At 54.5% G+C, this 15592-nt stretch overlaps 1 protein-coding gene across 3 annotated transcripts; it reads right to left on the reverse strand.

The window, feature by feature from the left end:
* Positions 1–149: 149 nt before the first annotated feature.
* SYNGR2 (synaptogyrin 2) lies at positions 150–3899 on the reverse strand. Of its 3 annotated transcripts, XM_068977911.1 has the most exons (4): positions 3779–3899; positions 1699–1936; positions 1212–1351; positions 797–1131 (listed from the first exon to the last, which is right to left on the reverse strand). In XM_068977911.1, the coding sequence occupies exons 1-4, from the start codon at positions 3875–3877 to the stop codon at positions 934–936; spliced, it is 675 nt and encodes a 224-aa protein (XP_068834012.1). In that variant the 5' UTR covers positions 3878–3899; the 3' UTR covers positions 797–933. The 3 variants fall into 3 exon arrangements, with proteins under 3 accessions (XP_068834011.1, XP_068834010.1, XP_068834012.1); XM_068977910.1 differs by lacking the exon at positions 1212–1351 and having other exon boundaries at positions 150–1131; XM_068977909.1 differs by having other exon boundaries at positions 721–1351.
* Positions 3900–15592: the final 11693 nt, after the last annotated feature.

The following is a 15592-nucleotide window of genomic DNA, read 5'->3' on the forward strand; positions in this document are numbered from 1 at the left end:
GAGGGGCAGGTTGCCACAACTTAAGTTCCATAAGGCCTCAGCTGCAGCTTGCACTTTGCACCTCGGTGGGAACTGGGAGAGGCCCCACTAATGACAATGGAGACTATGAATGAGAAAACCATTTATTCCATCTCCAGAATTAGTCTAACAGAATCCAAGGGTGCTGTGCGTCCTTCTCCCAATGCTTTGTAATATACATTCAGAGCAGCCTGGGGGCTGTGGGTGCATCCGGCACCTCCTGACAGACCTGGGATATTTACATAAAGCTGGGTGTTGTCAGGCAAAGCCCCTCCCTGTGGCCACAGGGCGGGATCAGAGACAGGGTCCCCCGGGGTGGGCACCAGTCCTGCCCCTCGGCTGCCAGGAAGGTGACCCAGAGGCACTGGCACAGAGTGTGACCACAGGTCCAAGCGAGCACACACTTCAGCAGTGAGCACGGCCAGCCGCCCACAGAGCAGGCAGGGGGCTGGGGCGGAACAAACCTGAGTGAGGAGGGGAGGAGCCCCGGCCCAGTGCCCAGCAGGAGAGAGAAGGCCCCGCAGCCTCATCTTTGGCAGAGAACCCGAAATGGCTGCCGCCACCGGTGCCTGGACATAGGCCCGGCTCCCGGGCTGGGGAGAAGCAAGGCACTTGTCAAAAGCGCATGCCGGGCGCCTGGAGCTATTCCCGGTGGGGATGCCGGTCATTAAAAGCAACAAAAGGTGTCTAGCTAAAAGCCCTTTCCTAAAAAATGCCCTCGAGGAGTGGTGGGTGAAGCCCCTGGGGCACAGGCACTTCCGGGCTCTCTCTCCAGGCCCTGTGTCAGTTCGGACAGGCGCCAGGTGCATAGAGAGGGGCCACAGGCTCTAGGAGCCAAGCCCTGGGGGAGGAGCCGGGGAGGAGGGGAGGCCCCCCAGGCACCCTCCTCCCTCCCCAAACCGTCCTGGCTGCAGCTCAGTACACAGGGGGCGGCTGGTAGCCCTCGGTGCTCTCGGCGTTCTGGGTGAAGGGCGGCTGCTGGTAGGTGTCCGCAGGCATGCCTGGGTAGGAGGCGTAGGCCGTGCTTGGGTCCGGAGTGGGGTCCACGTAGTTCTGGATGAATTCGTCCACTCCAGCCTTGTAGCGCTGGTAGGCCAGGAAGGCCAGCAGGCCCTGCAGGGAGCCCCGAGGTTTGGGTTCCTCAGCCCTGCACCACCCTTCACCAGAGACACCAGGACCCTGGGTCCACTTACCCAGGAGAAGATGGAGAAGAAGCTGAAGGTGATGGCCGCCCGGGCTGAGTTGGCTCCTACCAGCACATCGTTCACCTTGGTGGCCGCCCACTGATTGGTGAGGAAGCAGAAGCCAACGAACCACAGGAAGGTCCAGAGAGCTGGGGCGAAGGCCGGGGGGGGGAGGGTTAGCTCCACAGAGCGGCAGGAGGACAGGGGCCCCCTGGGAGCGAGAAGCCTCCAGGGGTGTAGAAGTGCTGATTCAGAAGCTGGGGTGGGGACAGGACGCTATCTCTGGGGCTCTGCTCCAAGCCCCACTCAGCTCCAGGGGGTTTCAGCAGACGGTGAGAAATCCTTGTGTGCCAGCCTGACCATGGGTGAGGTCAGGAGACCTGGGGCTGCTCCCACCCCTCCCCAGCCTGCAGTCACAGCCCCCTAGAGCTTCTGGGAACACTGCTGCTCCCGTTCACCCCAAGATCAAGTGGAGGTGCAGCCAGCTGACCGATACCTGAGAAGAGCAGGTCACCGATGACCAGGTACTTGCGGTCAGTGGCATTGCTGATCTGGGGGAAGTAGATGTCAACCACGAAGAAGAAGGCTGAGGCCAGGAAGGCCAGCACCCCAATGGCGCTGCCGTAGCGGCACGCGTCCTCGTTGCGGTTGAAGATGCAGTACTGCTGCTGGGACTCGTGGGTGTTGCTGTAGCCCTCACCGAAGATGCATGAGAACACGATCAAGGCAAAGACCTGAGGAGGAGGCAGGGGAAGGGCTGAGTGACTGCCACCCTCGTGGGCCACACCCCCAGGCAGCACATGGAGCGGGACCCTGATGGGAGGGGACATTGGCCTCCCCGCTCCTGCTGTTCCCCTGCTGGAGGTCGGTGACCCAGCCTTTCCTAAACTTGGGGAGCGAGTCCCCTCCCCACTCCCTTCTCCGGACATCTGTTATAAGGGGCATGGATTCCTGGGGATTCCTGGACTGAGGACAGTGGGGAGTGCAGGGGGATCTCCTGGGAGGGCACTGCCCACCCCTCTGTCTGCCTGGGGGACGGCTCTGCCTGACCACTCCCACTTGTGAGTTTTAAGCAGGATGGCTCACAAAGTCAGAGTAACCCAAGCTTGGAGTCTCACCCCCTGGTCACCACCTGCCTGAGTCACCTCTCCAGCGCCCAGCCTCTGCCTGAACACCCAGTGACGGAGAACTCCTCCCACTTCAGGAAAACCATGCCTCTGAACTGAAACTGTGTCCCCAGACTGCCAACTCCCACAGCCCCCTCCAACTCTTCCCTGCTCCAGGCTGGGCTCCCCAGTTTGACCAGTTTCCCTCCTACAAAGAATTCTGGGCTCTTTGGCATCCTGGCCCCTGGCCTCCCAGGGAATCCCTGTTGGCTTCTGCCCATAGCTGGTCCTACCCACACGGGCACCTCAGCTGGGTCTGCCCAGCAGGCCTGTGGACTTGGCTCTGTACTCAGACCCTGGAGGCACGGGGGTAGGGGGTCCAGAGGGTGCAGCACCCACAACTCTGGGAGGGGCTCCAGGCCCTCGGGAACAGCCTCACATCACCTGTCTCCACCCCAAACTGAAAGGCTACTGCCCAACCCCGCCGTATGTGAGTCTGGACACCTGGCTCCCTCTGGGACTAGCCCAGACCTCTCCCCCGCCTGCCCTGCCTGTCTGCACAAGGCCCTCTCAATAGGCTCCAGAGCTGGCAGTCACAAGCCCCACCCCCAGCTGGAGATGAAGCCGGAACTCTGGATGCTGGGAGCAGTGTGCCAGCCTGACTCCTGGCACTGCCATCCCGAAACATGGGCATCTGCTCCTGGGGTCAGGCCCCCCAGGTCAGGCAGAGTGCGGAGGCTGTCACCAGGGCAACTCACAGGGCTCCAGCCCCGGGCAGGTGCGGGTGGCTACCTTAGGCCCAGTCCTCTCCCTGTGGGCTCCCTAACACCTCGTCCAGCTTTGAGCTCTGGTTGTCCAAGCGCAGGGGACCTCCCACCAACCCCCTGCCCCAGTAACCTGATGCTGGAGCCGCTCACCCAGCTCAGGGGGAGGGGCACAGACTAGGGTCACTTGACCTTGGATGGGGAAGCAGACCCATGGGCTGCTTTTGAGTGGAAGACAGGCTCTGTTTCAGGGCGGCCAAGCCTTCCCCCGAAACCCCCTGCACCCCACGTGGCTTCGGAAAGCCCCCCTCCGGATGAATTCCCCCAGGCTGGGAGTCGCGGCATGCTGGCCACCTGTCCCGGAGCCGCCTCAAACTCCTCCCACTGCCAGCAGGGCGATGGGCCTGCTCCCGGCGGCGCCTCCCGGGCCACCCGGTGCCCGGGCCCGGAGGTGGGGGTGGCAGGGCCCGGGGTGGGAGGCGGCAGGGATCGGAGTAGGGGGGCCGGCGGGGCCCCAGGGTGCGGGTGGTGGTGAGCGGCTGCAGGGTCCCGGGCCCCGCTCGCCCGCCCCGCGCGCGCCGTTCCCACCCCCGGGCCTCGGCCGCTGCCACCTGTCGCGCTCTCAGGCGCGCGGAGGCCCCCTCGCCCTCGCCGCCCCCGGCCTGACGACGAAGTAGGGTCCCCGCGGCCCCGCACCCCGGCTCACCAAGCACGCGGCGCGCACCAACACCTGCGGCTGCGTCACGAAGCGTCGCAGGTCAAAGGAGCCGCCCGCCCTGGGCGCGCCGTACGCCCCGCTCTCCATGTTGCCGTCGCCGCGGCCGCCGCCGCCTCCGCCGCCGCGGACCGCCGAGGAGCCAGGCGGCCTCCCCGCCCCCGACTCGACTCCTCCCCGGGGGCGTGGCCAGAGCCGCCCCAGGGACCGAGGGCAAAGTGCCGCCCAAGGCGAGCGGCGGTGCCGAGGCGGCCGCGGGGCCCCGACGGCCTGGCCTAGCCTGGCCTGGCCTGCGCTGCCAGCGACCGAAATCAGTCCAGCGGCCGCCGGCTCATTGTCCAGCCCATGTCTCGGCCGGGGTCTCGTCCCTCTGCGATGCTGGCCCGCAGAGCTGCTGGAAAGGGTTCAGAGAGTCCCTGGGAAGAGAGGGTCGCAAGGAGGGCTCGCCCCTCTGCTCCAGCCACTCTTTGCCCTTGCATCCCCGCCTCCTCCTTCAGGAATCTCCGCTAGACGTCCGTCTGGGTCCCACCTGTCCACGACCCAGGCTCCTATGCACCCTCTTTCTTCTCCCCTGTTCTACCCCGGCCCCGGGGCCACAGTCTGGACCCCTCCCCGCCTGGTCACTCTTTCCTCCTCTCTGGAGCTAAGCCTGCGAGGGGGTCGAGACCAAAGTTCAGTTCAGTTGCTTAGTCGTGTCCGACTCTTTGCGACCCCATGAACCGCGGCACACCAGGCCTCCCTATCCATCACCAACTCCCGGAGTTTACTCAAACTCATATCCATTGAGTCAGTGATGCCATCCAACCATCTCATCCTCTGTTGTCCCCTTCTCCTCTTGCCTTCAATCTTTCCCAGCATCAGGGTCTTTCCAAATGAGTCAGTTCTTCGCATCACGTGGGCAAAGTACTGGCGTTTCAGTTTCAACATCAGCCCTTCCAATGAATATTCAGGACTGATTTCCTTTAGGATGGACTGGTTGGATCTCCTGGCAGTCCAAAAGACTCTCAAGAGTCTTCTCCAACACCACGGCCCCTCCCAATCTTCCCGGACCCAGCCCAGCCCGGAGGCTTTGTAGGGAGGGCTTTGTGTGGGCCGACTTCCAGGCTCCAAGCTGGTGTGCGGACAGAAAGGAAGTTCCCAGGGTGACGGGCAGGGGGCAGAGTTTAATCCAGTTCTTTCCGGAAATGGCTCAGAGCCTCCAAACTGGAATGACTGTCTGGTGAGTGGGTGGGGAGTGGGGGTTGAGTTTGGGGGTTGGGGGCTAGTTCTCCAGGGGCCTCAGGCTGACTCGTCAGGGAGGAGTTCCAGCCATCCTGGTTGCAGGTAGGGCTTAATGAGGGGGGTACTGGCCAGGTGGGGCCCGGAGTCTTCCAGGTGAGCTGGACAGAGGTGGGAGGTGGGGCCAGATGCCATCAGGAGATGGGGCGCCACTCCAGGGAGGAGGAGGGGGGGAGGCAGTGGCCCTGAGTGTGTTGGTGCCTCTGGGCCTTCACATTCCACCCTACCCTCTTCCCAGACCTGGATGGAGGGTGACAAGCAGCTGAGGCAGGGGCTCACGGAGCCCCTTCCTCCTAGAACCTCCCTTCCCCCGCCACCGCCCCCATCCCATCCTAAAACCCTCAAACTAGCACCATGTATGTTTGATGAGGAACCCCAGGGCTGCAAGATCCAGGCTGGTGGGCTTTTCCATCATTCTTTTCTTCATTTCATTTCTTCAAATGAAGGGTCCTTCCACAGGGAGCAAGGCCCAGGGCTCTCTCTCCTGGGGGCTGTACCCAGCCCACATCTTCTGGTCCCAACCTTGATGACAAAGGGGCTGAGCCTCCTGGTGAGGCTAGCACACCTCCCAGCCATCCCCTTCCCAAGGCCTCCAGAGATTTTATTGGTGCCAAGTGCATCAGTGCCCTAGGCAGGAGGAGGGGCAGGAGGCTTAGTCACCCCACTAAATAAAGGGGGACACTGAATCACTTGGAAAGTAAGCACTGGCCCCTAGTCTCTACACCTCACATAATAAAAGGGGAAACAGGCTCAGAGAGCCGACATGGCCCACCCATGAGCCTGGGGTCTGGAAAGCACAGATTTGGGAAGAGGATACCTGGAGGTAAGACAAGGAGAGTTTCAAGGACAGACTTCTGGAGAAAGCCCACTGAAGAGGCTGACCAGGTATTACCAAATTGGTCAACCAGGTCCACACTGGGGGTCCTAGCCTGGGCTGAGACCCCCCTATCTCAGCCAGGGAGCTTCTTTTATTGATTAGGTTTGCACAGACACTAATAAAACCAGTGCTGTGACTGGAACAGCACAGGCTTTATTCAGTGGCCAAAGACTGATGAAGTGGGAACCTGGTTTGTAAATCAATTCAAGCCAATTCAGATGGAGACACTAAATATATAGGAGGGTTGGAGTAAAAGAGAGGGTTTGGAAAGAGCAAGAGGATATTTTATCCAAGAACAGGGGTGTGGTTTGGACCTGAAACTGATGCAGCTCTCCTCTTCAGTCCTTGTAGACGCTTTTCCAGTGATCGTCATGGTGATTGTCAACCGTCCTAGCGCTGGTGGGTGTGTCTTCTAGGTAATGTACAGAGCATATAATAAGCTCTAGATCTATTGGAAGTCTAATCCTCAAAACCCATTGTGGGTCTTGTTGGTGTTAACTGGTTTTTTTTTTTTTCTTTGCCGCTTCCTCCTGAGACTTAGATAAGAGTAGTTGGTTGCTGTTCAAGAGAGGGGCAGGGGTGTGATTCTAGGGTGACAGGCTTGCTAACACAGGCGTGGGGAGGAGGACCAGGAGGCAGCAGTGTCTTAGGAACCACTGGAGGCGACAAGCTCAGGAGGCAGAGGTGATCCCTGCCAAAGGCCAGGCAGGTGAAGCACACAGACTGGCAGCGCCTGGGGTTGGACAGCACAAAGGTCATGTACATGGGTTTTCTTACAACAGGAGGTCCCGGTAAGGAATGCCGAACTAACAAGTTACTGCCAGCCCAGAGAATTCGGCAAAGGTCAAAAGGAGAAAGGAGATGACTCTCCATATGTCCTGCCAACCTCCCAGCATCCTTCTCGCTGGCGTCCGTCTTGGCTGAGTGACCCACACACCACCAGGAAGGACCCTGAGTCAGAGGGATTAGCCAGACACAACCCAGAAACTAACCCCATCACTATAAAACCCGAGACTGCAAGCCCAGTGGCAGAGCAGTCCTCCTGGGTTCCCTCGCCCTGCTGCCTTCTTCCCGGGCACTCCTTCCCAACAAAGTCTCTTGCTTTGTCAGCACAAGTGTCTCCTTGGACAGTTTATTTCCAAGTGTTAGACAAGAGCCCACCTTTGGGCCCTGGAGGGGGTCCCCCTTCCTGCATCAACTTTACAAGTCAGTGAAGTCATGGCCTTGGAGAAAGGGTTCCAGGAAATCCAGCCCCTGTCTCCAGTCACCAGCTGGAAAGACGGACAGGGTTCCCATGGAGGGTAGAAGTCACTGGCCCACCCTGGTCCCAGGTGGCCTCATCCTCCTCAGATGGTTGGCAACATGGGAGAGTGCCCCTACCAGAGGCCGCAGACCCCACTGTAAAGCGGCTAGAGCATGATCAGGGTCAGATAAAGCCGCCAAGGTGCTTCATGGGCACTTGACACACGCTCAGCCCTTAGTAAGCTTTTGCAAGTCACGCCTAAGCAAAATGGCCCTTTCGTTGCCCGGACGGTGTTACGTGTGCCCAATGCACACTGAGACCAAACAAACCAAGATGTCGGAGTTTGGAGCAAAGAAAGGTTGATTGCCGGGCCATGCAAGAAGAAGGGAGGAGGAGGACCATGCCCCCCGCCTCCACCCCTGACCCTGCCCCAAACCCTGAACTCCTCAGAGTTTCACCAAACATTATGGGCCACGGGGAGGGAGAGGGTCTCAGGAGGGTATGTGATGAGTTCTCTGATTGGCGAGGCTGAGGGAACAGGTTGGTGTCACAGAGGTTAGCCTTATCAATCCTTGGGCACCAGAAGGTCCCAGGGTTATGAGCCCATGGTCATCACATAATTAATTTCTTCCATGTGGTGGTGGGTTTTAGCATCTGAGAAATTTCTCTGTCTGAGATGTTGGTTATGTGGGTAACTTATGTGGGTTTCCCATGTCTGTTATGTGGGCACTTCAGAGAGGAGCTACAGCAGAGTAGAGATGGGGGAGGGGTCTGTCCCAGGAAGGCCCCAGAGGGTCCTGCCCAATCACAGCGGCAGCCCTGCCCTACCAACCCCCAGCAGCTCTGCCCAGCCAGGGCCCCCCGTGGGTCCCCTCAGGCCACCAGCAGTGCGCTGCTCCCCCACATCCAGCACCCGTTTCCTACCTGCTTTGCTTGGTCCAGATCAGTGTCCAAGAAAAGAAGGCTATGATGGAGATGAGGGTGCCAACCAGCACGAAGATGGGTCCCTGGTGCAGCTCTCCTGTGAAGGAGGCGGGGGCAGCTGGGCTGGACCTGTGTTAGGCCAGGCCAGGGTAGGCATGGCCACATCAGGGCCCCCTTCCCTGCTCTCGGCACCTCCCACTGACCTACCAGAAATGGCAGCTGCCCTTCTAGAAACCAAGGGGCCCTCTTACCTGGGAGTACCAGTGTGAAGGGACTGTGTTGGACATCGATGTCATTTTCAGCCTGGCACCAGAACTAGTCTGACGTCTGCTTTGGTGGGAAGAAGTTGGCAGACTCCCCCCGGGTTCAGAGTCTGCAGCGTGTGGGTGAGCCCATCCCTCCTGACCAGTCTGTACGTGGGCTGCCCGAGGATGCCCGCAGAACACCTCTGCCCTGAGGCCTGGTCTGCCGTCCAGGAGGGTGCAGTCAGCCTGCAGCTGGGGCACCAGCTCTGGCAAGGTGGGAGAGGGCAAGAGCACAGGTGAGGTTGGGAGACTTTAACACCCTCTCCCCAGCAAATTGCCTTATTACATAATGCCTAATAAGGTGGTAAAGAGTCCGCCTGCCAAGCAGGAGATGGGGGTTTAATCCCTGGGTCGGGAAAGTTCCCTGGAGAAGGAAATGGCAATGCCAGTTGAAGGAAATCCCACTCCAGTATTCTTGCTGGGAAAATCCCATGGACAGAGGAGCCTGGCGGGCTACAGTCCCCGGGGTCGCAAAGACACGACTCAGTGACTAAACAGCAACAGTGAGCCTAGAGGCCGGACTGATTACTGTCTCTTCCAGGCAGCGGTCTGGATTACTCCCTCCATCTTGTATCTGAGCTTCTACCTACTTGCAGTGTATACCATACAGTTTCATATTTGATTTTATTCTCGTGTGGTATATTCTGCGTTGCCAGATTTAGCAACTAAAAATGCAGGACACTCAGTTAATTTTGCATTTCAGGTTAACAATGAGTAAAATTTAGGAGGTCTCTTCAAGATGACTTCTGGGAAGTGAGACAGTCCAAAGAGGAAGAAGGAAACCAATGTTTATCAAGAAAATGCTGGTTTGGCAATTCCTCAAAAAATTAAAGAATTACCTTGAAGTGAAGTGAAGAAGTGAAAGTCGCTCAGTCGTGTCCGACTCTTTGCGACCCCATGGACTGTAGCCTGCCAGGCTCCTCTGTCCATGGGGATTCTCCAGGTAAGAATACTGGAGTGGGTAGCCATGCCCTTCTCCAATTACCACATGACCCAGCAATTCCACTCCAAGAGATATATGGAAATAATTGAAAATAAGGACGCTAACAGATACTTGTACACACATGTTCACAGCAGCACTATTCACGACAGCCGAAAGGTGGGAACAGGCCAGATGTCCAACAGTGGATGATGAATAAACAAAGTGTGATCCATCTCTAAGATGAAATAGTATTCAGCCATAAAAAAGGAATGAAGCCGTGACACCTGCTATTAATACACTAGGAATGAATCTTAAAACATTATACTGAGCGAAATAAGTCAGACCCAAGAGGCCGCATATTGTATGACTCCATTCATGTGAAATAGCCAGAACTTTAAAAATCCCCAGAGAATTTCCTGGTGGTTTAGTACTTAAGACTCTGTGGTTCCACAGGGAACTAAGATCCCGTGTGCCACACAGTGTGGCAAAAAAGAAAAATTATTATTATTATTATTATTAAAATAATAAAATAAAAAATCCCCAGAGTCAGAAAGCTGATTAGTGGTTAATAGGGGCCAGGGGAGAGGCAATGAGGAGGGACTGCTTGACGGGTATGGGGTTTCCTTTTGGGAAATGGACTAAAAATGCTACTGAATTATTACTTTAAAATGGTTAACTTTGTGTCAGGTGAATTTCACCTCAATTTTTTAAAGAAAAAAGAAACTGCTGGAGAAAAAGTCCACCCCTTGGGTTTCGACTCTTTCTGCTCAGAACATTACTACAGAAATTAAATGAGAACGTCAGTAGGAAACATGGAGAAATCTGGAACGCGGGTGGGGAGGGCTGACACTGGAGTCAACTTCTGGAGTCAACAGTTTTGTCCGCTCTTGCAGGGGCCGGGTGCCCTGCCAGTCCTGCATCTCACTGCCTCCCTGGACTGAGGCAGGGGACCAGGAGGGCAACTATCTGTTGGCTGAACAAAGCAGTCGCTCTCGGCTACATGCTGGAGGGTGGCATCTGCTCCCTGCATCTGTGATAAAGTGGTGAACCTTGAGTCGTGTGGTCTCGGTGTTCATTGAGGACACCCTGAAGCTGGGGATTTCCTCCCAGGATGGGGACAAAGGAGGTACAAAGTGGACCAGGCACCTGACAAGCTGGCCCAGCATTCAAGCCTGATCCTTGGCAGTGGCCTGGAGGTGTCGAGGAGCTGTCCACCTTCTGAGATCAGAGATCAGAGGTTTCTTCATCCAGATCTACTCTGGTACCTTCACGGTAAACATCTCCGCCATACACGTCTTTGCCACGGCCACTTCCACTACAGACATTTTCATTTCATAACAAATTGGCCATAGGGCAATTCTGCCATAAAAGATAAAATAACTGATTGACACTGGGTTTCATTCCTCTGTTGATACAGGACTCCCATGTTTATATTACATAAATCTTAGCCCATGTGACTATACAGTGACAAGTATAGATGTGATGGTCTTAAAGTAACGGATGATAACAGCTATGTAATATTGACTTGACAGAAAATGCAGTGGTAAAACTGAAAGTGTGAAATGAGAGGATAAAGCCAGATGGCATATTATACTAGAAAACGATAACATATCAGTTTGCAAATCCTTTGGTGATTTGAAAGCACAGAGTTAAACCCCCATTTCCTGTAGAACTTTGGAACGTCTATCAACAGACATGTGACAGTGTGCCAAGAGTACACAACAGTGTAAAAGTTCTCCCCAGCACAGTGCAAGCTCTGTTACAAACAGCACCCTCAGTTCAGTTCAGTTCAGTTCAGTCGCTCAGTTATGTCCAACTCTTTGCGACCCCATGAATCGCAGCATGCCAGGCCTCCCTGTCCATCACCATCTCCCGGAGTTCACTCAGACTCACGTCCATCGAGTCCGTGATGCCATCCAGCCATCTCATCCTCGGTTGTCCCCTTCTCCTCCTGCCCCCAATCCCTCCCAGCATCAGAGTCTTTTCCAATGAGTCACCTCTTCGCATGAGGTGGCCAAAGTACTGGAGCTTCAGCTTTAGCATCATTCCTTCCAAAGAAATCCCAGGGTTGATCTTCAGAATGGACTGGTTGGATCTCCTTGCAGTCCAGGGGACTCTCAAGAGTCTTCTCCAACACCACAGTTCAAAAGCATCAATTCTTCGGTGCTCAGCCTTCTTCACAGTCCAACTCTCACATCCATATGTGACCACAGGAAAAACCATAGCCTTGACTAGATGGACCTTAGTCGGCAAAGTAATGTCTCTGCTTTTGAATATGCTATCTAGGTTGGTCATAACTTTTCTTCCAAGGAGTAAGCGTCTTTTAATTTCATGGCTTCAGTCACCATCTGCAGTGATTTTGGAGCCCAAAAAAATAAAGTCTGACACTGTTTCCACTGTTTCCCCATCTATTTCCCATGAAGTGATGGGACCAGATGCCATGACCTTCGTTTTCTGAATGTTGAGCTTTAAGCCAACTTTTTCGCTCTCCTCTTTCACTTTCACCAAGAGGCTTTTTAGCTCCTCTTCACTTCTGCACCCTAGTGTTTGGAAACTGATACCTCTCTTAATGAATGAAAACATTTTAGTAAACAAGAAAAAGTGTGATGCTGAATGAGGAGATGAATCAATGGATAGTGGAGAAGGGGAGGATAAAATGTTATGAACGAAAGGCTTGGAAGACAAGTGCTTAAATACAACCCACAAAATAAAGTCAGTTATTTATGCTGCCTGGCCATGAATCTGCTGCTGCTGCTGCTGAGTCACATCAGTCATGTCCGACTCTGTGCGACCCCATAGACGGCAGCCCACCCAGCCCCTCCGTCCCTGGGATTCTCCAGGCAGGCATACTGGAGTGGGTTGCCATTGCCTTCTCCAGGCCATGAATCTACACACATTTGAAAAAAAATTTCTGCTGCCACATGGCATGTGGGATCTTAGTGCCCTAACCAGGGACCGAATCCTTGCCCCTGCATTAGAAGTACAGAGTCTTAACCACTGGACCACCAGGGAAGTTCCTACATAAGTTTAAAATATATTAAAATATTCTCTATTTCATACCAAAGTCTTTATTTTTTCATTTTTCATGGTTCATTGTGTCCTTTTAAATGTCCCTCTTTTATTTACTTTTTATATTCATGTGGCAAAATTGCCTTCTGGCCAGCTAGTTAATTAGGTATGTGGTGACGATGCCTAACACAAAGATGTTTACTGCAAAAATAACTGGACACCACCACACCTACTCTGGGGACATGGGCTGTGGGGGTGGTGGCCAGGCTCCTGCTCCCAGAGGGTCAACATCTGATTCAAAAGGACAGTCAGAAGGCAGGAGGCAGGTGGATATGATCCAGACCACAAGCGATGCTATGGTGGACGGATCCCAAACTCAGAGAGGAGGGACGCAACTAGAGAAACAGGCCACTTTAGGAAAGGCAAGGACTTTAGAAACGCAGGGAGAGCAGATGCCCACAACACCCAGAGAACACTCCTCCCTGGACCCAGGACCAAAACACACCCTGTAGCCACTCGCAGCAGGCATTCATCCATCCACACAGCCTCTCTGCTTGCGAGTAACTTCTCTGTTTTGTAGGTAGATCCTAAAGTTGATTTTGATGTAGCAAGCATCTTGGGACTTCCCGGGTAGTCCAGCTGCTAAGACTCTGGGCTCCCAGTGGAGGGGGCCTGGGTTTGATCCCTGGTCAGGGAACTAGATCCCACGTGCTATAACTTAAGACCCAATGCAGCGCTTCCCTGATGGCTCAGACGGTAAAAGAATCTGCCTGTGATGCAAGAGGCCTGGGTTCGATCCCTGGGTTGGGAAGATCCCCTGGAGGAGGGCATGGCAACCCTCTCTAGTAATCTTGCCTGGAGAATCCCCACGGACAGAGGAGCCTGGCGGACTGCAGTCCATGGGGTCGCAAAGAGTCGGACACGACTGAGCACAAAATCCAAGCATCTCTGAGATCTTCCTTTTGACCTGGGCTTGCCCACATGAATTCTCTGACAGTGATCAGGATTAAACAAAGATGCCTTCTGAGTCGGGGCTTGGGAGAGAGGGCTGGATGATGCATGGTGGGTACCTATCAGACTTTTCGAGGAGAATGTGGAGGGGGTGCTTGGGCAGGGGTAGAGATGGGTGTATGAAATCCAAATATATACTTCATACATCATCTTCATCCTGCCAGGAACGTTGGCTCTGGAAGTGCTGTGATCAGAAAACTACTCACGGAGCAGAAAATTGGAAGAAACTAGAATATGATGTTCTTCAGAGACATGTTCTAGGGATCCTAAAGTTTCTGACCCCTAAGTATATTTCTTTCGCCACCAGTGGTTCTCAACCTGGAGTGATCCTGCCTCCAAGGACATTTTTGTGTCTGGGGACAGTTTTGGTTGTCACCAATGAGGGGCAGGGTGCTCCTGGCATTGAGCTGGGGAGAGGCCAGGGAAGTTGCTAAACCCACTACGATGCACAGGGCAGCCCCTATTAAAAAGCTACCCGGCCCCAGTGGCAATAGTGTCAACGCTGGGAAACTGAACTAGACCACCAGCAACAGGCTCGCTGAACCAGGATTCTCCCCTTGCCCAGGGTTGCTCAGTCATCACAAATTTTTTCCCGTCTGAGCCTCTTTCTAAACTTCATGAGAACCCTCAATTTTTTCCCATACTTTTTTCCAAACACTCTTTTGTGCAAAGAAAGAGTTAAGTAAAGCGCTATCTAGAGTTTAATCTACCCTCTGGGGCACCAGTTTACCGACTGCTACCAACAATTTCATCAGTGTGACTTGGGTCAAACTGCCAACGGCTCTCTGCCCAGAGACGCTCTTGGGGCCAGAATCTTCCTCCCTGGGGAAATGTGGGACCAGGCTTAAAGGTGATGATATTTTTCGCCCCCTTCGTTGTGAGGAAATTACCCTGACTTAACAAAAGTGGAAAGAAAAAGCTGGCCCAGCTTCATTTCCATTTCGGTGGCCATTAATAGAAGCCTGATTTACATAACTTCAGAGACAGGAGCCACTTTCTATTTTCGTTTCCTACAGATCAGAGGTTTCACTTTTTATTCTGACAAGGCTTGTGTCCTTCTCCCCGTTTGATTATTTAATTAACGCATCTAGCCCACCCCCACAGATAATGAGTGGCCTATCACTTAATTAAAATTCATCAACTGTGTCTGAACATCTGAATGATAGGATGACACACTCAGAATCTGGTCGGGTGACAAGGATACCCTGGGGACTGGGACCGGAAGTTGAGCCTGGCCAGGGCAGGGCTAATCCAGTGGCTCTGCAGAGCCTCCCACTGTTGCTAAAGAAAGAAGGACCCTCTCAGGGCTGTGCCCAGGCCAGGGCAGTGGGGCTACTGCCCAGCTAGGCTCAGAGGCCTTGGAGATCGACCCTGCTTGTTTCTGTGGTCGCCCAGATGCTTGGAGATTGAGGCCCCAACCCTGGAGGCCCAATCCGTTAGATCTGAGCTGGGGCCCACGGATCTGACTTTGGATAGGCAGCCTACCTGCTGAAAGTTGAACTGAGTCCTCCAAAAAAGATATATTCAAGCCTTAACCCCAGGTACTTGTGAACGGGACCTTATTTGGAAATGGGGTCCTTATAGATGGACTCCAGTAACCCAAGCTGGTTTAGGGTGGGCCCTTATGAGAGAAGGGGATTCCTTGGTGGCTCGGGTGGTAAAGAGCCTCCTGCAATGCAGGAGACCTGTGTTCGATACCTGGGTGGGGAAGACCCCCTGAAGAAGGGAATGGCAACCCACTCCAGTATTCTTGCCTGGAAAATTCCATGGACTGAGGAGCCTGGCGGGCTACAATCCATCCGGTTGCAAAGAGTCAGACATGCCTGAGTAGCTAACACACACACACAACAAGAGAACAGACAAAGACACATACACACAGGTCTTGTAAACACAGAGGCAGAATTTGGAGCGATGCTGTCACCAGCCAGGGGATGCCAAGGACTACCACAGCCCCCACGATCAAGGCTTCAGACTTCTGCCTCCAGAACCAGGAGAGAGTCATTTTCTGCATGGTGCTTCCTTAGAGCAGCCCCCTTCCAAGTGATGCTTATGAATGGTCCAGAGCCTCATCCTGGGAATTTCGAAGTGGGTTTTAGGAGTGGAGAAGGGAGGGAACAGTCATCAAGACTTCTTTGTGTGTGCTCTGTTCGAATCTGTCCGTCAACCAGATGACTGCCTCCAAACATTGTCCTCTGTTCATGGCAGCCCCACGGAAGACTCCAGGCTCCCGGTCACC

The sequence above is a fragment of the Capricornis sumatraensis genome, chromosome 8, assembly GCF_032405125.1.
Source record: "Capricornis sumatraensis isolate serow.1 chromosome 8, serow.2, whole genome shotgun sequence".
Lineage (NCBI taxonomy): Eukaryota > Metazoa > Chordata > Mammalia > Artiodactyla > Bovidae > Capricornis > Capricornis sumatraensis.